Raw genomic sequence first — 22345 nt, 5'->3', positions numbered from 1 at the left:
TTAGTGCTTTTTTTAGTAAAAAAAAAAAGCTAAGAATGCAGTTTTGCGGCATTTTCCTGCGTTTGCATTTTTAGCTTTTTTTTTGGTCCAAAAAGAGGCCGAAAATGCAGTTTTACTGCATTTTACAGCATTTGCATTTTTATCACTGTTTTTGGTCCAAAAGAAAAATGCCAAAAATTTAGTTTTGTGGCACTTTGCCATTTTTGCATTTTTTAGTGCTTTTTTTAGTAAAAAAAAAAGCCAAGAATGCAGTTTTGTGGCATTTTCCTGCATTTGCATTTTTGAGCATTTTTTTGTCCAAAAATAAGTCGAAAATGCAATTTTGCGGCATTTTCCCGCGTCTGCATTTTTCAGCGCTTTTGTTGGTCCAAAAAAAGGCTGAAAATGCAGTTTTGCAGCATTTTCCCACGTTTGCATTTTTTAGCGCTTTTTTGGTCCAAAAAAAAAAAAAAAGCCAAGAATGCAGTTTTGCAGCATTTTCCTGCGTTTGCATTTTTGAGCACTTTTTTGGTCCAAAAAAGGCTGAAAATGCAGTTTTGTGGCATTTTACCGCGTTTGCATTTTTAAGCACTTTTTTGTCCAAAAAAAAGCCGAAAATGCAGTTTTGCGGCATTTTCCCGCGTCTGCATATTTTAGCGCTTTTTTTGGTCCAAAACAAAAGCCGAAAATGCAATTTTGCGGCATATTACTGCGTGTTGCAGCGTTACAGCGTTTTTTACAGCTAAAAAGCTTCTCTAGAAGCTCGCTAGTTCTGTTTTTTTTTTCGAGCCAAAAAACATTGATTCCGGTCTGACACGCAGAGAAATTCCGGCACTTCTTCCGAAAAACACGGCCGAGGTTCCCAGTACGGTTGCGTTTTCCAGTGCGGGCGGCGTGCCGTTAGAACCAATGGTGCCCGCCCGCGGGTCCGCATTCCTCTGTGCGGGTGGTGCGGATGCATGGATTTTCATGCGAATCCGCATTGGCACCACCCGCGCAGATGTGAACCGAGGCTAAAGCAACCCCCATGGTGTCAGTTTGGGTTTCTAACTCTTTGGGCATTTCTACCTTTTTTTGGGGGGTTCATTATTGTGTTTTTTGTTTTCTCTAATTGGTGCTTGATGTGGGGGAGGGGGATCACTTTTGTTGCTCGATCGTTCATTGGGAATTGACTTTTTTTTTTTTATAGATGAATGATTCGGGGTTATGTAGACGCTTTAGTTTTCATTTCTGTTATTGAAAGTATAAACCCGGCTCTGGGGGGGCGTTTTCATAACGCTGGAAACGTTAGCTGTGTAAAGTCATGTTAAAAACCGCAGTTTTTCACCGTTTTTGCATTAGCGTTTTGCGGCATATTACAGCATTTGCATTTTTTAGCGCTTTTTTTGGACCAAAAAAAAGGCCAAAATGCAGTTTTGCGGCATTTGCCCGCATTTGCATTTTTAGCACTTTTTTTGGTCCAAAAAGAGGCAGAAAATGCAGTTTTGCAGCATATTACCGCTTTAGCATTTTCTAGTGCTTTTTTTGGTCCAAAGAAGGCCAAAAAATGCAGTTTTGCGGCATTTTCCTGCGTTTGCATTTTTAGCTTTTTTTTGGGTCCAAAAAGAGGCTGAAAATGCAGTTTTGCTGCATTTTACAGCGTTTGCATTTTTTTTGGTCCAAAAAGAGGCCGAAAATGCAGTTTTACTGCATTTTACAGCATTTGCATTTTTATCACTGTTTTTGGTCCAAAAGAAAAATGCCAAAAATTTAGTTTTGTGGCATTTTGCCATGTTTGCATTTTTTAGTGCTTTTTTTAGTAAAAAAAAAAGCTAAGAATGCAGTTTTGTGGCATTTTCCTGCATTTGCATTTTTGAGCATTTTTTTGTCCAAAAATAAGTCGAAAATGCAATTTTGCGGCATTTTCCCGCGTCTGCATTTTTCAGCGCTTTTGTTGGTCCAAAAAAAGGCTGAAAATGCAGTTTTGCTGCATTTTCCCACGTGTGCATTTTTTAGCGCTTTTTTGGTCCAAAAAAAAAAAAAAAGCCAAGAATGCAGTTTTGCAGCATTTTCCTGCGTTTGCATTTTTGAGCACTTTTTTGTCCAAAAAAAAGCCGAAAATGCAATTTTGTGGCATTTTCCCGCGTTTGCATTTTTTAGCACTTTTTTGGTCCAAAAAAGGCTGAAAATGCAGTTTTGTGGCATTTTACCGCGTTTGCATTTTTAAGCACTTTTTTGTCCAAAAAAAAGCCGAAAATGCAGTTTTGCGGCATTTTCCCGCGTCTGCATATTTTAGCGCTTTTTTTGGTCCAAAACAAAAGCCGAAAATGCAATTTTGCGGCATATTACTGCGTGTTGCAGCGTTACAGCGTTTTTTACAGCTAAAAAGCTTCTCTAGAAGCTCGCTAGTTCTGTTTTTTTTTTCGAGCCAAAAAACTTTGATTCCGGTCTGACACGCAGAGAAATTCCGGCACTTCTTCCAAAAAACACGGCCGAGGTTCCCAGTACGGTTGCGTTTTCCAGTGCGGGCGGCGTGCCGTTAGAACCAATGGTGCCCGCCCGCGGGTCCGCATTCCTCTGTGCGGGTGGTGCGGATGCACGGATTTTCATGCGAATCCGCATTGGCACCACCCGCGCAGATGTGAACCGAGGCTAAAGCAACCCCCATGGTGTCAGTTTGGGTTTCTAACTCTTTGGGCATTTCTACCTTTTTTTGGGGGGTTCATTATTGTGTTTTTTTTTTCTCTAATTGGTGCTTGATGTGGGGGAGGGGGATCACTTTTGTTGCTCGATCGTTCATTGGAAATTGACTTTTTTTTTTTTATAGATGAATGATTCGGGGTTATGTAGACGCTTTAGTTTTCATTTCTGTTATTGAAAGTATAAACCCGGCTCTGGGGGGGCGTTTTCATAACGCTGGAAACGTTAGCTGTGTAAAGTCATGTTAAAAACCGCAGTTTTTCACCGTTTTTGCATTAGCGTTTTGCGGCATATTACAGCATTTGCATTTTTTAGCGCTTTTTTTGGACCAAAAAAAAGGCCAAAATGCAGTTTTGCGGCATTTGCCCGCATTTGCATTTTTAGCACTTTTTTTGGTCCAAAAAGAGGCAGAAAATGCAGTTTTGCAGCATATTACCGCTTTAGCATTTTCTAGTGCTTTTTTTGGTCCAAAGAAGGCCAAAAAATGCAGTTTTGCGGCATTTTCCTGCGTTTGCATTTTTAGCTTTTTTTTTGGTCCAAAAAGAGGCTGAAAATGCAGTTTTGCTGCATTTTACAGCGTTTGCATTTTTTTTGGTCCAAAAAGAGGCCGAAAATGCAGTTTTACTGCATTTTACAGCATTTGCATTTTTATCACTGTTTTTGGTCCAAAAGAAAAATGCCAAAAATTTAGTTTTGTGGCATTTTGCCATGTTTGCATTTTTTAGTGCTTTTTTTAGTAAAAAAAAAAGCTAAGAATGCAGTTTTGTGGCATTTTCCTGCATTTGCATTTTTCAGCGCTTTTGTTGGTCCAAAAAAAGGCTGAAAATGCAGTTTTGCTGCATTTTCCCACGTTTGCATTTTTTAGCGCTTTTTTGGTCCAAAAAAAAAAAAAAAGCCAAGAATGCAGTTTTGCAGCATTTTCCTGCGTTTGCATTTTTGAGCACTTTTTTGTCCAAAAAAAAGCCGAAAATGCAATTTTGTGGCATTTTCCCGCGTCTGCATATTTTAGCGCTTTTTTTGGTCCAAAAAAGGCTGAAAATGCAGTTTTGCGGCATTTTCCTGCGTTTGCATTTTTAGCTTTTTTTTTGTTCCAAAAAGAGGCTGAAAATGCAGTTTTGCTGCATTTTACAGCGTTTGCATTTTTTTTGGTCCAAAAAGAGGCCGAAAATGCAGTTTTACTGCATTTTACAGCATTTGCATTTTTATCACTGTTTTTGGTCCAAAAGAAAAATGCCAAAAATTTAGTTTTGTGGCATTTTGCCATTTTTGCATTTTTTAGTGCTTTTTTTAGTAAAAAAAAAAGCCAAGAATGCAGTTTTGTGGCATTTTCCTGCATTTGCATTTTTGAGCATTTTTTTGTCCAAAAATAAGTCGAAAATGCAATTTTGCGGCATTTTCCCGCGTCTGCATTTTTCAGCGCTTTTGTTGGTCCAAAAAAAGGCTGAAAATGCAGTTTTGCTGCATTTTCCCACGTTTGCATTTTTTAGCGCTTTTTTGGTCCAAAAAAAAAAAAAAAGCCAAGAATGCAGTTTTGCAGCATTTTCCTGCGTTTGCATTTTTGAGCACTTTTTTGTCCAAAAAAAAGCCGAAAATGCAATTTTGTGGCATTTTCCCGCGTCTGCATATTTTAGCGCTTTTTTTGGTCCAAAAAAGGCTGAAAATGCAGTTTTGCGGCATTTTCCTGCGTTTGCATTTTTAGCTTTTTTTTTGTTCCAAAAAGAGGCTGAAAATGCAGTTTTGCTGCATTTTACAGCGTTTGCATTTTTTTTGGTCCAAAAAGAGGCCGAAAATGCAGTTTTACTGCATTTTACAGCATTTGCATTTTTATCACTGTTTTTGGTCCAAAAGAAAAATGCCAAAAATTTAGTTTTGTGGCATTTTGCCATTTTTGCATTTTTTAGTGCTTTTTTTAGTAAAAAAAAAAGCCAAGAATGCAGTTTTGTGGCATTTTCCTGCATTTGCATTTTTGAGCATTTTTTTGTCCAAAAATAAGTCGAAAATGCAATTTTGCGGCATTTTCCCGCGTCTGCATTTTTCAGCGCTTTTGTTGGTCCAAAAAAAGGCTGAAAATGCAGTTTTGCTGCATTTTCCCACGTGTGCATTTTTTAGCGCTTTTTTGGTCCAAAAAAAAAAAAAAAAGCCAAGAATGCAGTTTTGCAGCATTTTCCTGCGTTTGCATTTTTGAGCACTTTTTTGTCCAAAAAAAAGCCGAAAATGCAATTTTGTGGCATTTTCCCGCGTTTGCATTTTTTAGCACTTTTTTGGTCCAAAAAAGGCTGAAAATGCAGTTTTGTGGCATTTTACCGCGTTTGCATTTTTAAGCACTTTTTTGTCCAAAAAAAAGCCGAAAATGCAGTTTTGTGGCATTTTCCCGCGTCTGCATATTTTAGCGCTTTTTTTGGTCCAAAACAAAAGCCGAAAATGCAATTTTGCGGCATATTACTGCGTGTTGCAGCGTTACAGCGTTTTTTACAGCTAAAAAGCTTCTCTAGAAGCTCGCTAGTTCTGTTTTTTTTTCGAGCCAAAAAACATTGATTCCGGTCTGACACGCAGAGAAATTCCGGCACTTCTTCCAAAAAACACGGCCGAGGTTCCCAGTACGGTTGCGTTTTCCAGTGCGGGCGGCGTGCCGTTAGAACCAATGGTGCCCGCCCGCGGGTCCGCATTCCTCTGTGCGGGTGGTGCGGATGCATGGATTTTCATGCGAATCCGCATTGGCACCACCCGCGCAGATGTGAACCGAGGCTAAAGCAACCCCCATGGTGTCAGTTTGGGTTTCTAACTCTTTGGGCATTTCTACCTTTTTTTGGGGGGTTCATTATTGTGTTTTTTTTTTTCTCTAATTGGTGCTTGATGTGGGGGAGGGGGATCACTTTTGTTGCTTGATCGTTCATTGGAAATTGACTTTTTTTTTTTTTTATAGATGAATGATTCGGGGTTATGTAGACGCTTTAGTTTTCATTTCTGTTATTGAAAGTATAAACCCGGCTCTGGGGGGGCGTTTTCATAACGCTGGAAACGTTAGCTGTGTAAAGTCATGTTAAAAACCGCAGTTTTTCACCGTTTTTGCATTAGCGTTTTGCGGCATATTACAGCATTTGCATTTTTTAGCGCTTTTTTTGGACCAAAAAAAAGGCCAAAATGCAGTTTTGCGGCATTTGCCCGCATTTGCATTTTTAGCACTTTTTTTGGTCCAAAAAGAGGCAGAAAATGCAGTTTTGCAGCATATTACCGCTTTAGCATTTTCTAGTGCTTTTTTTGGTCCAAAGAAGGCCAAAAAATGCAGTTTTGCGGCATTTTCCTGCGTTTGCATTTTTAGCTTTTTTTTTGGTCCAAAAAGAGGCTGAAAATGCAGTTTTGCTGCATTTTACAGCGTTTGCATTTTTTTTGGTCCAAAAAGAGGCCGAAAATGCAGTTTTACTGCATTTTACAGCATTTGCATTTTTATCACTGTTTTTGGTCCAAAAGAAAAATGCCAAAAATTTAGTTTTGTGGCATTTTTCCATGTTTGCATTTTTTAGTGCTTTTTTTTAGTAAAAAAAAAAGCCAAGAATGCAGTTTTGTGGCATTTTCCTGCATTTGCATTTTTTAGCATTTTTTTGTCCAAAAATAAGTCGAAAATGCAATTTTGCGGCATTTTCCCGCGTCTGCATTTTTCAGCGCTTTTGTTGGTCCAAAAAAAGGCTGAAAATGCAGTTTTGCAGCATTTTCCCACGTTTGCATTTTTTAGCGCTTTTTTGGTCCAAAAAAAAAAAAAAAGCCAAGAATGCAGTTTTGCAGCATTTTCCTGCGTTTGCATTTTTGAGCACTTTTTTTGTCCAAAAAAAAGCCGAAAATGCAATTTTGTGGCATTTTCCCGCGTTTGCATTTTTTAGCGCTTTTTTGGCCCAAAAAAGGCTGAAAATGCAGTTTTGCGGCATTTTACCGCGTTTGCATTTTTAAGCACTTTTTTGTCCAAAAAAAAGCCGAAAATGCAGTTTTGCGGCATTTTCCCGCGTCTGCATATTTTAGCGCTTTTTTTGGTCCAAAACAAAAGCCGAAAATGCAATTTTGCGGCATATTACTGCGTGTTGCAGCGTTACAGCGTTTTTTACAGCTAAAAAGCTTCTCTAGAAGCTCGCTAGTTCTGTTTTTTTTTTCGAGCCAAAAAACTTTGATTCCGGTCTGACACGCAGAGAAATTCCGGCACTTCTTCCAAAAAACACGGCCGAGGTTCCCAGTACGGTTGCGTTTTACAGTGCGGGCGGCGTGCCGTTAGAACCAATGGTGCCCGCCCGCGGGTCCGCATTCCTCTGTGCGGGTGGTGCGGATGCATGGATTTTCATGCGAATCCGCATTGGCACCACCCGCGCAGATGTGAACCGAGGCTAAAGCAACCCCCATGGTGTCAGTTTGGGTTTCTAACTCTTTGGGCATTTCTACCTTTTTTTGGGGGGTTCATTATTGTGTTTTTTTTTTCTCTAATTGGTGCTTGATGTGGGGGAGGGGGATCACTTTTGTTGCTTGATCGTTCATTGGAAATTGACTTTTTTTTTTTTTTATAGATTAATGATTCGGGGTTATGTACACGCTTTAGTTTTCATTTCTGTTATTGAAAGTATAAACCCGGCTCTGTACGCTCCATTCAATGCCTCATTGGGCTTCCATCTCCACGATTCTTGGTCTGACCCCAGGAAGGCTGTAAGGAGTGTGCTGAATATTTTATCTGGACCGGGGAAGACCATTCCTAATTATTCCTGTAGAAAAGGAGGCAAGCTGGCCGGAGTTATTGGGGATCAATATTCCTTCACGACCATCCCAATCGCCCAAATCCTCGGATTGTACAGATACACACAGGTCAGTGCAACCTTCCTCTATCTCTGCAAAAATATTGAAGTCAACTGGTCAGCAGAGGGTGATTTTCCTTTGTTAACGCATACCTATAATACTAGAAGCAATATACCTCTCCTTCACCTGGACCGTTTATGTACCCACATGGAAGAAAAATATATTTGAAATATATATAAAAAATATTCTTCCCAAATATGTTGACATATATTTGAAATTCTACAATTTTGGCCGTATTCAATATATTTCAAAATATATTTCAATAAATATATATATATATATATATATACACATATATATACCGCATGTTGAAATGCATTTTATATATATTACAAAATATTTGAAAAATATTTTTAAAAATAAATATATTTTTAAATGAATTTTCTAGATTTATTTTAACATATAAAAAGTCATTTTAACATATATTTGTAAATGCATTCCAACAATGTAGATTAAATGATTAAAGGCATACTATATATATATATACACACACACACACTGTATGTTGAAATGCATTTTTATTGCAAAATATAGGAAAAACATTTTTAAAAATACATTTCAAATATACTGTATGTCTTTAGCCGCCTCCCACCTCCCATATAAGGTAATGACGGGCGCAAGGTGGTTCTCTCGTTCTGGGAGGACGTCGTATGATGTCCTTCCGTAATCACCGCACATGCGCAGCCCAAGGAGTGCGCAGCGTGGCGATCGGTGGTGTGCGGATCACCAATCAATGGAAAGATGTCGGCTCGGTCATGTGATCAGCTGTGTCCAATCACAGCTGATCACATGTAAACACGGAAATGCTGGTTATCTGCATTTCTCTCCTCTCAAGCTGTCACGCTGACAGAGGAGAGGAGAGCCGGTAATCAGCTTTCCATGGAGGGGACATCTACACTGATCATCAGGGCACTGAAGATCAGTGTGCCCTGATGATCACTGTAGCCCCATCAGTGCTGCCTGTCAATGCCAGTCAGTGCCGCCTATCAGTGCCCATCAGTGCTGCCTATCAGTGCCATATATGAGTGCTGCCTTTCAGTGCCCATCACTGCAGCCTCATTAGCGCACATCAGTGAAGGAGAAAAATCACTTATTTACAACATTTTATACGAAAAAACGTGTTGTTTTTTTTTAATTTTCAGTTGTTTTTGGTTTGTTTAGCAAAAAATAAAAAACCCCGAGGTGATTAACCACCTCCCGTCCGGCCCATGTATATAAACGGCCTCCCCGCACCCTGCTTGTGTGCGCTCCCTGGGAGCACACAGCACCGCGATCCAGTGCCCGCCCTGTCTTCTGGACACAGTGGAACACCGATCACTGTAGGGGACCTCTGTGCAAGGTCCCGATCATGTGATCACTGATTGGCCAATCAGTGATCACATGCAGAGTAGTAAGCAAAATGTCACTTCTGACATCATTGCTTACTACGTGTGAAATCTGTGAATGATCACAGAGATCACATGGTAGAGGGCTATTCACAACAGCCTTGTACCATGTGACAAGCTGTGACCAATCACAGCTCACAGAGTAGTTCTCAATGGCTGCAAGAATGCAGCCAGAGAGAAGGAGAAATTATTGCTTTTACAGCCTTTATGGGTGTAAAAGCAATCAGTGTAAAAAAAAAAAAATCTTCATCACCCCCCATGGTGACACTGTACTGCTAGGGTGACAGTATGTAAAAAAAACCCATAAATATTAATATAAAAAAATAAAAAAAATTTAAAATTTTTTTTAAAAATTATAATTTTTGGTTATAAACTAATTTGGGTTATTTTTTTTACTAAAAAGATAACGGAATAAATTTTGGCCAAGATTTATGATGAAATATTATTTATTTGCAAAATGTAATAAGAACAACACCTTTTTTCAAACTTTTTGGACTTTTTCATTTACATAGCAAAAAAATAAAAATCCCAGCGGTGAATAAATAACAGCAAAATAAAGCTCTGTCTCAAAAAATGCTAAAGAATTCACATGGGTACAGTGTTGTATGACCGCGCAATTGTCATTCAAAGTGTTATAGCACTGAAAGCTGAAACCTGGCCTGGGCAGGAAGGGGGTATAAGTGCCCTGTAGGCAAGTGGTTAAAAATACAAATGTAAATTTTTGGAATGCATTTACAAATATATGTAGAAAATATATGTTAAAATTACTTTTTTATATGTTAAAAAAAAAATCAGAAAAATATATTTAAAAAAAATATATTTTTTAAAATATATACTTTTTTAAATATATTCTTCAGATTTTTTTTACATATTTTGTAAATGCATTCCAAAAATGTAGATGTGTATTTTTAAAGATGTACAGTATATTTGAAATGTATTTTTAAAAATATTTTTCATATGTTTTGTAATGAAAACGCATTTCAACATGCAGTGTGTGTATATATATATATTGTATGCCTTTAAAAATACATTTAATCTACATTTTTGGATTGCATTTACAAATATATGTAGAAATATATGTTAAAATTACTTTTTATAGGTTATATATATTGAGATATATTGAATACGGCCAAAATTGTAGAATTTCAAATATATGGCAATATATTTATTAAGAATATTTTTAAAATATATTTCAAATATATTTTTCTTCCATGTGGTTATATGCTGCCTCTTTGTGTCTCCTTGACAAATTTGGGTATTGATGCCACCACTATCCTGACCCTTTCTTTACAAGGTGTGTCCAGAAAGTAATAAGAATGATATTTTAAAAATTCTTTTATTGAAAAATTTTACAATTGAAGATTGTCTCATTCAAAGTATGCGCCATGTGAGTGTACACCACGCTCCGAGGGATTTTTCCATTCTTAGCATCCCTGGAAGTCTTCAAGTGAGATGGCGCTCGGAGGCTCTTTGGACCTTATCCGCACTACCAAAATGGTGTCTTTTCAAACCCTTTTTCATCTTTGGGAATATGAAATAGTCACAAGGAGCCAAGTCGGGCCTGTAGGCTCACGGGGAGCACCGCAATGTGTTTTTCAGCCAAGAACTCTCTGACAGCCAAAGCACTGTGACTCGGTGCGTTGCCGTGATGAAGGATCCAAGTTGAGCCGATCTCAGGACGCACACGAAAAACTCTTCATCTCAAGAACTTCCTGGTAAAATCTTTGATTCACAGTTTGGCCAGTAGGTACAAATTCCTTATGGACCATTCCATGTGAATTCCATCATCACTTTTCTCATGTTGGACTCCTAAGTCAAGATTTCATGAACAATTGAATTGGTAATTCCCGCTTCCACTGCAATTGTTCTGATAGTGAGCCATCAGTCACCTTGTTCCGTTTTTGCCGAAGAGGGTCGTCCTGATCATTGTCCATCTTCAAGAAGTTCTCATCTTTCCTTGAAGGCCTTGTGCCATAGATACACTTGTGCAGATGATAGAGCAACTTCTCCATAAGCTTTCCTCACCATTTCCAAAGTTTCTGATGCACTTTTTACTCAATTTCACACAAACGTTTATCGTGTATTGCTGTTCCAGACTTGATTGCATGTTTCTTAATACGCGGCACTTGAACAATGTGTCACAAAAAAGAACGTCTCAACTCTAACAGGGTTGGGATGCAACTGACCAGTGTTGACCTTGGCCCAAGTGACCTTGGCCAGCTTCTCCCTGCACAGAGCCCTTCTCAAGCGTAGGAATGTAATTCTCATTCTATTCTGGACACACCTCATATATAGTCGATAACAGCTTGGGGAGTTGTCATTTATCTAGTGTTACTATCACGTACCAGGTGATGGAGGGCAATGGAGACAGGGCTTCCCTTGCGGCTAATTTCCGGACTCCCCTGAGAGTGGGACAGCGGGAGTCTGGCCCAAAGTTGCACAGGTCGCCTTTAGGAGTGCTGGTTGATGGTCCACTCAGAAGCACAGCTGGTGCATGGAGATAGGTCTGTAGACAGGAGGCGCCTGTGCGTGGTATGCAAGCCCTTCCGGGATTTAGATGTTTACTGGGTAGTTGGTTCAAGCCAAGGTCAGGTACCAGGTGGGAATCAGAGCAGACGTAGTCAGATGGGATAGCCGAGATCATACACAGAGGAGCGAGAGAGAGAGAGTATCTGTAAGCCAGGCCGAGGTCAGATCAGGGGTAAAGTAGAGTAGACAAGTCCAGGAGCAAGCCGAGTCGGTAACAGGAGGTCGCAGGTCAGAATCTCAGGAAACAGGAACAAGGCACGGGGAGCTAGAAATCATCCAGCAACTTGAGGAAGTGATGAGCCTCCTTATAAAGGCCATCTGACACCAAACTGAGGCTGATGTGTCCTTCTGCGGCCATGCAGAGTACTAGCAGAAATGCCAGATCTTCCAGAACTTCTGCCGTGGACGGGACCCTGACAGTTACCCATGCGGAGTCGTTTGAGTATGGCAGGACATCTGCTCTTTTATTGAGTTGTCGGTGGTGGGCATCACGATTGATGGTGGATCTCAAACAAGGGACAATTTCTGAAAAAAAAAGGATTTTATCCACTTGACCCCCAGGCAAATTCTGACACTTTCTGACAAATATAGACAGCGCCACTGGATGTATAAGTGGAAAACAAGGAAGGAGAAAATATAACCAAGAGGAAGAAGAGCAGCTATCTAGTCCAGCCTTTCTCAACCAGGGTGCCCAGGCACCCTGGGGTGCCTTGAGGTTTCTTCAGGGATGCCTTGAGGTTTCTTCAGAGGTGCCTTGGCAAAATGTCTACAAATTGCCCAAAACTTGTATACAAGCCAGTGGGTGGAACAAGCCTGCCTTTTAGTTACACAAAGCCACAGGTCTTCATTGTGCACCATTACCACCTTCTAGCCATCGGTGTCCTGACAACCAATGACATCATCAGTCGATAAGGAGGCTGTCAGCTGCCTGCACAGTATCCTAGTTTGACCCTCCCCCGCCCCTCTCCATCAGTGCTGGGGTCACATTAGCTCAGTGATGGAGAAAAATTGAGGGAGAGGAGAAACATTGGGATACTAGTCAGTACCAGTGTACAAAAGTGTATTTGTTTTGGAAGAATAAATCCCCTCTAGTGTTGGGTGTCCTACTTGTGTGGATGTTGCTGTGTTATATAAAACTATTAGAATAGTTTTTCACATTTTAGAATGGGGCGCCTCGGGACCGGCCATCATTTTAAAGGGTGCCTCGGGACTGTCCATCATTTTAAAGGGTGCCTCGGGATTGTCCATCATTTTAAAGGGTGCCTCGGGACTGTCCATCATTTTAAAGGGTGCCTCAGGACTGTCCATAATTTTAAAGGGTGCCTCGGGACTGACCATCATTTTAAAGGGTGCCTCAGAACTGTCCATAATTTTAAAAGGTGCCTCGGGACTGTCCATAATTTTAAAAGATGCCTCCGGACTGTCCATCATTTTAAAGGGTGCCTCCGGACTGTCCATCATTTTAAAGGGTGCCTCCAGACTGTCCATCATTTTAAAGGGTGCCTCAGGACCGTCCATAATATTAAAGGGTGCCTTGGATGAAAAAAGGTTGAGAAAGACTGATCTAGTCCTTGAAATCAAGGTGATTGTAAGATAATTGATCAATTAGAACAGCGCTCCTCACCGAATTAATATTTATTGATACAAACCAAACGAGGTAAGCATCAATAAAAGGGCAAAAAAAAAAAAAAATGAATAAATACATTAGTGCAAATACTGAAAAATAACCCAACTCATAAGTCATGCATATACAGAAAGTGACCATGTGACTATATAAATCAATATTAATAAATAATCGTAAATAAATCCGTGTCCAAAAAATGTCTATAAAGCTACAGTGAAGGAAATGCGTATTTGCTCCCCGGCTGATGCTGAATGTTCGCCCCTCACACAGAAATGATCGGTCTAACAATGGAATGTTCGGTGTAACACTGAGAGACAGAATACAACAACAAATTCAGCAGAAATGCGTCTAACAAATGATGACTGATCTGCATGTTCATGAGGGAAATAAGGATTTGATCCCCTTCACAAAACATGACTTAGTACTTGGTGGCCAATCCCTTGTTGGCAATCACAGAGGTCAGACGTTTCCTGGAGTTGGCCCCCAGGTTCGCACACATCTCAGGAGGGATTTTGGCCCACTCCTCTTGGCAGATCCTCTCCAAGCCATTAAGGTTTGGTGGCTGACATTTGGCAACTTGAACTTTCAGCTCCCTCCACAGATTTTCAGTCAGATGAAGGTCTGGAGACTGGCTAGGCCACTCAAGAACCTTAATGTGCTTCTTTTTGAGCCGCTCCTTTGTTGCCTTGGCCGTGTGTTTTGGGTCATTGTCATGCTGGAACACCCATCCACGACCCATTTTCAATGCCCTCGCTGAGGGAAGAAGGTTCTCACCCAAGATTTGATGGTACATTGCCCCGTCCATCGTCCCTTTGATGCTGTGCAGTTGTTCTGTCCCCTTAACAGAAAAACACCCCCAAAGCAGAATGTTTCCACCACCATGTTTCACAGTTGGGATGGTGTTCTTGGGGTCATAGGCAACATTCCTCCTCCTCCAAACATGGCGAGTTGAGTTGATGCCAAAGAGCTTGATTTTGGTCTCATCTGACCACAACACTTTCAACCAGTCCTCCTCTGGACTCCTTCATCGGATGAAGGTCTGGAGGCTGGCTAGGCCACTCCAGGACCTTAATGTGCTTCTATTGCTGACTATTGCGACTCCTTACTCGGATCTCCATACACTCAAATGAGACCATAAATGAAAGGAGGAGGAATCTACATGGAGTAAAACCATCCAGGCATTTTATTATGTTGAAAGCTTCTGATTACAGTAACAATGGAAAGTGTCTTAGCCGACACTAGCATAAACCGCATAGAAACATCAGTAGGTTAGCTCTGGTCTTGGTCTAACACCGGCAGCTCACCCATACGTGATGACGTCCCCTCCAAAGCTCCAGGTGAAAATGCCCATGCTGAAAAAGAAGACGAGTACTGGGACTCTGTACTCCGCAGTGCTGAGACCAAGATAAATGGTTTTGGAACTGATGGCTTCAAAACTGTATGACGTCACAAAGGTGAGGAGTACAAAGAAAAATGCATGGTGCCTACTGTGAAACATGGTGGTGGCAGTGTCCTTCTGTGGGGCTTCTTGAGTGTTGCTGGTGTTGGGAAGCTGCATTTCATTGATGGTGTCATGAATTCACAGATGTACTGCTCTATATTGAAAGAGAAGATGCTCCCATCACTCTATGTCCTCGGTCATTGTGCACTTCTCCAACGTGACAATGGTCCAAAACACACATCTAAGGCCACTGTGGCATTTCTGAAGAAGAACCGGGTGATGGCAATTCAGTGGCCATGTCTGTCTTCTGATCTGAACCCAATCCAATACCAATGGTCCAAAACACACATCTATGGCCACTGTTGCATTTCTGAAAAACCAGGTGAACGTGATTCAGTGGTTAAGTCTGTCTCCTGATCTGAACCCAATCCCACCCCAATGGTCCAAAACACACATCTATGGCCACTGTTGCATTTCTGAAGAACCAGGTGAACGTGATTCAGTGACCAAGTCTGTCTCCTGATCTGAACCCAATCCCACACCAATGGTCCAAAACACACATCTATGGCCACTGTTGCATTTCTGAAGAACCAGGTGAACGTGATTCAGTGGTTAAGTCTGTCTCCTGATCTGAACCCAATCCCACACCAATGGTCCAAAACACACATCTATGGCCACTGTTGCATTTCTGAAGAACCAGGTGAACGTGATTCAGTGGCCATGTCTGTCTCCCGAACTGAACCCAATCCAACACCAATGGTCCAAAACACACATCTATGGTGTAACGGAACCCAGACCGCACTGAGTTTTTTCGTTATAGCACAACTTCCCCTGTCCGAACACCATCCACGGACCACGCCCCTGAAATCCCTCAGGAAAAAGACAGCACCCAGCTCTTAAAACAGAAAGCCAACTCTTTATTTTAACACAAAACACAGAATATATACAGAGGGCGGGGAAACACAACCAGGAACAGGAAATACATCATCAGCCCGCCCTATCAGTGGGAAGGGCTACAGGGAACCACCCCAACCAACCCAAGACACAGAACAATGGGATGAAACACATGGCAAAGGATATTGACCAACCCCCACACCAATACACAAACAGTACATCCCATAATAGTTGGCTGGACAGGAAGACACAGAACAATGGGGGGTAGCACATGGCAAACAAACAATGGACAGCCTTGTGGCCGAGAACAAAGGAACGCACACTATACACAAGACTCAGACATTCACATACACACCCTGTACCCCTTAACAGGCACAGGGTGGGTTAAACATAATGGGAATTTGGGAAGATGATACAGAGGTCCCCCCACCCCCAAAAGTCACTCCCGTCACAGCCAGGCAATGGAACTCGTACAGGCCAGTTAGTTACTCCTCCCTGGTCAGTAAGTAGATGATCTCCAGGGTGAGGTTCAGGAAGTTCAGGAGGTTCAGAAGGTTCAGGCGGTTCAGGAGGTTCAGTAGGTTCAGTGGGTTCAGAAGGTTCAGGAGGTTCAGAAGGTTCAGGAGGTTCAGTAGGTTCAGGAGGTTCAGGAGGTTCAGTAGGTTCAGTAGGTTCAGAAGGTTCAGAAGGTCCAGGAGGTTCAGAAGGTTCAGGAAGTTCCGAAGGTTCAGAAGGTTCAGGAGGTTCAGAAGGTTCAGGAGGATCAGAAGGTTCAGGAGGTTCAGGAGGTTCAGAAGGTCCAGGAGGTTCAGAAGGTTCAGGAGGTTCAGAAGGTTCAGTAGGTTCAGGAGGTTCAGAAGGTTCAGTAGGTTCAGAAGGTTCAGGAGGTTCAGAAGGTTCAGTAGGTTCAGGAGGTTCAGAAGGTTCAGGAGGTTTCTTTTTGCAGAGTGCTGCTGAACTGGAGCCAGCATGCCCAGCAAAAACATCAGCGGCCCTTAGAAGATCTGAATCCAGCGCCCTGCTTTAACCCCCCCCCCCACTCCATCCAAAACAAAGAAAAATTAAATTTTTGGTTTTAAGTGGGAGCTGACCAATCACGTCAATGGTATGTGTTTTGGCTTCCTCCACCTTTTCTGAAGAAAGTTCCCTGAAAGATGTTTCAGAGCAATTTGACATTTTTGAGCCCTTCCAGCCAATCGTGAGGACATTACGCAGGTTCTGAAATTGTAGTTCTGATCCTCACACTGGCTGTATACACAGTGCTCGGCATCAATGACTCCACCCCTTGTAAAAAGTAAGATTTTCATCAATGTCTCAATGAACACAAGAACAATTTCCACAATTTTGACAAAACTGAGTTTTATAGAACATTTGTTCGGCTCATTACATGAAAGGAAGGTTAATAATATAACTAATGCAGGCCATAGACGGTTCGTTTATCGGCCGATTTTTCGTCCAAAAGAATAATCGGCCGATATTCGCAGAATTAGTGGGGCAATGTCATCGCCCAATTTTCGCGGTTTCTCCTCAATTTCTTTTATCGGTCATGCTGAAAAATTTGTGAAAAACGACCGATTTTCGCAAACATTGATGGCAACAGAACGAGCGATCTTTCATTTTTTGGCTGAATTTTTCGGCCAATAAACGTACCGTCTATGGCCTGCATTAGATAACAAAATCTTCCGTTTTACTCAAATTAATTGATGCAAAAATGAATCCCCCCCCCACAACAAGAACTCCTCCATCTAGTATTCTGTAGGACCTCCATGATTTGTAAGGACGGCACCAAGTCTTCTAGGCATGGAATGAACAAGTTGGGATATATTGCAACATTGATCTTTTTCCATTCTTCAAGAACGACCTCTTTTAGAGTCTGGATGTTGGATGGAGAGCGATGCTCAGCTCGTCTCTTCAGTATTCCCCATAGGTGTGGGATTGGGTTCAGATCAGGAGACAGACTTGGCCACTAAATAACGTTCACCCGGTTCTTCTTCAGAAATGCAACAGTGGCCATATGTGACGGGAGTGACTTTTGGGGGTGGGGGGACCTCTGTATCATCTTTCCAAATTCCCATTATGTTTAACCCACCCTGTGCCTGTTAAGGGGTACATGGTGTGTATGTGAATGTCTGAGTCTTGTGTATAGTGTGCGTTCCTTTGTTCTCGGCCACATGGCTGTCCATTGTTTGTTTGCCATGTGCTACCCCCCATTGTTCTGTGTCTTCCTGTCCAGCCAACTATTATGGGATGTACTGTTTGTGTATTGGTGTGGGGGTTGGTCAATATCCTTTGCCATGTGTTTCATCCCATTGTTCTGTGTCTTGGGTTGGTTGGGGTGGTTCCCTGTAGCCCTTCCCACTGATAGGGCGGGCTGATGATGTATTTCCTGTTCCTGGTTGTGTTTCCCCGCCCTCTGTATATATTCTGTGTTTTGTGTTAAAATAAAGAGTTGGCTTTCTGTTTTAAGAGCTGGGTGCTGTCTTTTTCCTGAGGGATTAAAAGGGCGTGGTCCATGGATGGTGTTCGGACAGGGGAAGTTGTGCTATAACGAAAAAAACTCAGTGCGGTCTGGGTTCCGGTTCCGTTACAGTGGTAAAAAGAGGTGTTCTAGAAGGCTGAGCCTAAGGGGTCATATCATTTTGGTGAGTGCATAGTTTGGGTGTGAGTGCTCGGGATTATGGAACGGCTTGACGGAGGTGTTTTGTAGTTCTCTGCATTTCATTTTGTGGTGAAGAAAACACTAAGAGCTCTAAAGAGAAAGGGACTTTCCTGTTATTCATGGCACACATTGGTATTGGAAGCCATCTTTTACCCACCTCCCTCCTAGATTGTAAGCTCCCAGGCCCTACTATCCCTCTTGTATTGAACTGTATTGTTGCTGTATTGTCTCCCATTATCTTGTAAACAGGGGCGGACTGACAACTCATGGGGCCCCCGGGTAATAGGGGATCATGGGGCCCGTGTGTCCTTGCCCAAACTCAAAAAAGCCTATGAAAAATGTACCAGGGGCATCTCATGGGGCCCCCTATCGACCCCGGGCCCTCGGGCAGTGCCCGAGTTTCCAAATGGTCAGTCAGCCCCCGGTTGTAAAGCGCTGAGCAAACTGTTGGCGCTATATAAATCCTGTATAATAATAATAAACTGCCGAATGCTCACAGTAAGCCCTCATGCACGCGGGACGTTTTTACGTTTTTGGCTTTTGACGGTTTTTTCTACAGCCAGTGAACCCCCCCCAGCATGTTCTCCTATGTCTCCATGCACACACCGACTGTAATCAACGTTTTTTGGCTGGAAAAAACCCCCAGAACTAGTGGACTTCTAGAAGAGTTTTTTTAGCAGTAAAACACTCTAATGCTGAAAAACGCGGAAAAAGGCCGCAAACCGGTGTTTGTGGACATTTTTTTGACCCCCCCAAACTTTCATGTAGTAAAAAAAGCTAAAAAATGCTAAATAACACAGACATGGATAAACGCTGCTAATCACGGTAAAACACTGCAAACTGTCGTTTTTGGACATTTTTTTCACCTCCAATTTTTTTTGGGGGGGGTAAAGAAAAAACGCTAAAAAATGCAGATGCGGAAAAGCGCTGCTAACCGCGGCAAAATGCCACACTTTTTTAACCCCCCCAAAATTATTTTTTGGTGGTAAAAAAAAGCTAAAAAATGCAGATGCATTTGCCAAACTACAAGTCCCATCATGCCTCTGCCTTTGGGAGTCATGCTTGTAACTGTCAATCTTGCAATGCCTCATGGGACTTGTAGTTTGGCAACAGCTGAAGGGCCGCCAGTTGGACACCCGTGGGATACAAAGTGAGCCGCAATGAATAGACTCTGCACTAATCACAGAGCTACATGATCAACAATGTGTCTTGTCAATCAAATAATTCATTCAACCTGGTGGCCCTCCAGCTGTTGTGAAACTACAAGTCCCATCATGCCTCTGCCCTTGGCTTCTCTTTCTATGGTTCTTCTGTGGTTCACGCCAGAAGGCTTCCGATCTTTATTTGCTCTTGTAGGAACGAACGGTCAGGGGATCGGCACAAGGTGAGCGGACTCTTCTGTAGTGCGATGCTGAGGAATGATGATTTCTTGTGGGCGTGGAGCCCGCTGACGGGCCCCCATACCAATGCTGTCAACGACTTCCACCCTCCACCAATTGAGTAGTGCCGTTGTGTCAAACTGGTGGCCCTCCAGCTGTTACCAAACTACAAGTCCCATCATGCTTCTGGCTTTGGGAGTCATGCTTGTAACTGTCAATCCTGCAGTGCATCATGGGACTTGTAGTTCGGCAGCAGCTGGAGGGCTGCCAGTTGGACACCCGTGGCATACAAAGTGAGCCGCCGTGAATAGAATCGGCACTAATCACAGAGCTACATGATCAACAATGTGTCTTGTCAATCAACTAATTCATTCAAACTGGCGGCCCTCCAGCTGTTGCCAAACTACAAGTTCCATCATGCCTCTGCCTTTGGGAGTCATACTTGTAACTGTCAATCCTGCAATGCCTCATGGGACTTGTAGTTTGGCAACAGCTGGAGGGCCGCCAGTTGGACACCCGTGGCATACAAAGTGAGCCGCCGTGAATAGACTACAAGTCCCATCATGCCTCTGCCTTTGGGAGTCATACTTGTAAATGTCAATCCTGCAATGCCTCATGGGACTTGTAGTTCAGCAACAGCTGGAGGGCCGCCAGTTGGACACCCGTGGCATACAAAGTGAGCCGCCGTGAATAGACTCGGCACTAATCACAGAGCTACATGATCAACAATGTGTCTCGTCAATCAATTCATTCAAACTGGCGGCCCTCCAGCTGTTGCCAAACTACAAGTCCCATCATGCCTCTGCCTTTGGGAGTCATGCTTGTAACTGTCAGTCTTGCAATGCCTCATGGGACTTGTAGTTCGGCAACAGCTGGAGGGCCGCCAGTTGGACGCCTCTGTTGTATGCAATCCAATAATATAATGAAATGTTCCTCCCCTTCTCCTCAGATCAGCTATGGATCCACGGACTACACATTGACCGACAGGCAGCTTTATCCTCACGTGTTCAGAATCATTCAGAACGACCACATCTTAGGAATTGCCAAACTGGTGAAACATTTTGGTTGGACGTGGGTTGGAATCCTTCTATCGGATAATGACACCGGAGAGAACGAGGCCCGAATTCTGAAGAGATACCTGAGCTCCCACGGGATTTGCGTGGCTTTTGAAACACGACTTATCACCGATCTAGCTACAATTAAAGAGTGGACAAGACAAATCAGAACCGAACGTTGCAACGTTGTCATTCTCTGCGGGTCCTTCACCAACCATGTGTATGCTTACCTAGGAGTTTACTATACGATGAACCCCGACTCCGTGACCATATTGCCGTCCTCTTGGCTTTACGGTGACATGACTTTCTATTGCCTATTTCCTCAATTTAACGCGGGTTTGGCTTTGGATTTCATAGATATACGATTCCCAATAGCTCAAGCTTTGGCAGACTACACTCTGTTGTCAAGACCGCCACTTACCAAGCTGCTCAATGTTGAAACGTCCATTACGTTATACAATGTATCAGAAAATCACAATGGGAATAACGTTCATTTACAAAACGCAACTCTTATCAATCATAACATGTCATGGCCGGATGTTATAGCACGCGTTCAGGACTACTTGTACAGCGGGAGCTCCGTACGGATGTTCTTGGTAGTGGAGGTCTTGGCCCAAGCTTCATTTCTGGCATGCCATGTGAAACCCGCCTCTGACATGCACAGGTGTGATCAGGTACATCTCTACGGCTCGGCGTTGGGTTAGGGATTGATTTTTATTTTGTGTTTTAGGATGCCTTTTATAATATGAAAAGAGGAGATGTCCCTATTATTCTGAATCATCTGGATGAAGAACCTCTTCTGTTCTGTCCTTTAGGGCACGGGTGTCAAAGTGGCGGCCCTCCAGCTGTTGCCAAACTACAAGTCCCATGAGGCATTGCAAGATTGACAGTTAAAAGCGTGACTCCCAAAGGCAGAGGCATGATGGGACTTGTAGTTTCACAACAGCTGGCGGGCCGCCAGTTTGAAAACCCTGCTTTAGTGCTTTATGCAGGCCATACATGGGTCGAATCCTGAACAAATTTTCTTTAGAAAATTGGAAATTTTGTGTGTTTTGTACTCCGATGCATTCACTCCCTGCATTCACTATATCCGCTCTCCCTGGACCCTGCATTCACTATATCCGCTCTCCCCGGACCCTGCATTCACTATATCCGCTCTCCCCGGACCCCGCATTCATTATATCCGCTCTCCCCGGACCCCGCATTCACTATATCCGCTCTCCCCGGACCCCGCATTCACTATATCCGCTCTCCCTGGACCCTGCATTCACTATATCCGCTCTCCCCGGACCCTGCATTCACTATATCCGCTCTCCCCGGACCCCGCATTCACTATATCCGCTCTCCCCGGACCCCGCATTCACTATATCCGCTCTCCCCGGACCCCGCATTCATTATATCCGCTCTCCCCGGACCCCGCATTCACTATATCCGCTCTCCCTGGACCCCGCATTCACTATATCCAGTCTCCCAGGAACCCTTATTCACTATATCCGCTCTCCCCGGACGCCGCATTCACTATATTTGCTCTCCCCGGACCCTTATTCACTATATCAGCTCTCCCCGAATCCTGCATTCACTATAGCAGCTCTCCCAGGACCCCGCATTCACTATACCTGGTCTCCCCGGACCCCACATTCACTATATCTGGTCTCCCCGGACCCCGCATTCACTATATCTGCTCTCCCCGAATCCTGCATTCACTATAGCCGCTCTCCCAGGACCCTGCATTCACTATATCCGCTCTCTCTGGACCCCGCGTTTACTATATCCGCTCTCCCCGGACCCCGCATTCACTATATCCGCTCTCCCCGGACCCCGCATTTACTATATCCGCTCTTCCCGGACCCCGCATTCACTATATCCGCTCTCCCTGGACCCCACATTCACTATA

General features: G+C 42.9%; 1 protein-coding gene across 1 annotated transcript in view; it reads left to right on the top strand.

The window, feature by feature from the left end:
- The window catches only part of LOC149445873 (vomeronasal type-2 receptor 26-like), a 160523-nt gene that overhangs the window by 122747 nt on the left and 15431 nt on the right, over window positions 1-22345 (top strand). The window contains exons 2-3 of the mRNA XM_089653320.1: window positions 7203-7494; window positions 20346-21125. Of these exons, the coding sequence (XP_089509446.1) occupies window positions 7203-7494; window positions 20346-21125 (1072 nt within the window). The remainder of the gene's footprint in view (window positions 1-7202; window positions 7495-20345; window positions 21126-22345) is intronic.

Source organism: Staurois parvus, unplaced genomic scaffold (genome assembly GCF_062004578.1).
Source record: "Staurois parvus isolate SC_StPar_1 unplaced genomic scaffold, SC_StPar_1.0 ptg000706l, whole genome shotgun sequence".
NCBI classification, from domain to species: domain Eukaryota; kingdom Metazoa; phylum Chordata; class Amphibia; order Anura; family Ranidae; genus Staurois; species Staurois parvus.
The sequence above is the reverse complement of the archived record's forward strand: the minus strand, read 5'-3'. Positions and strand labels throughout refer to the sequence as shown.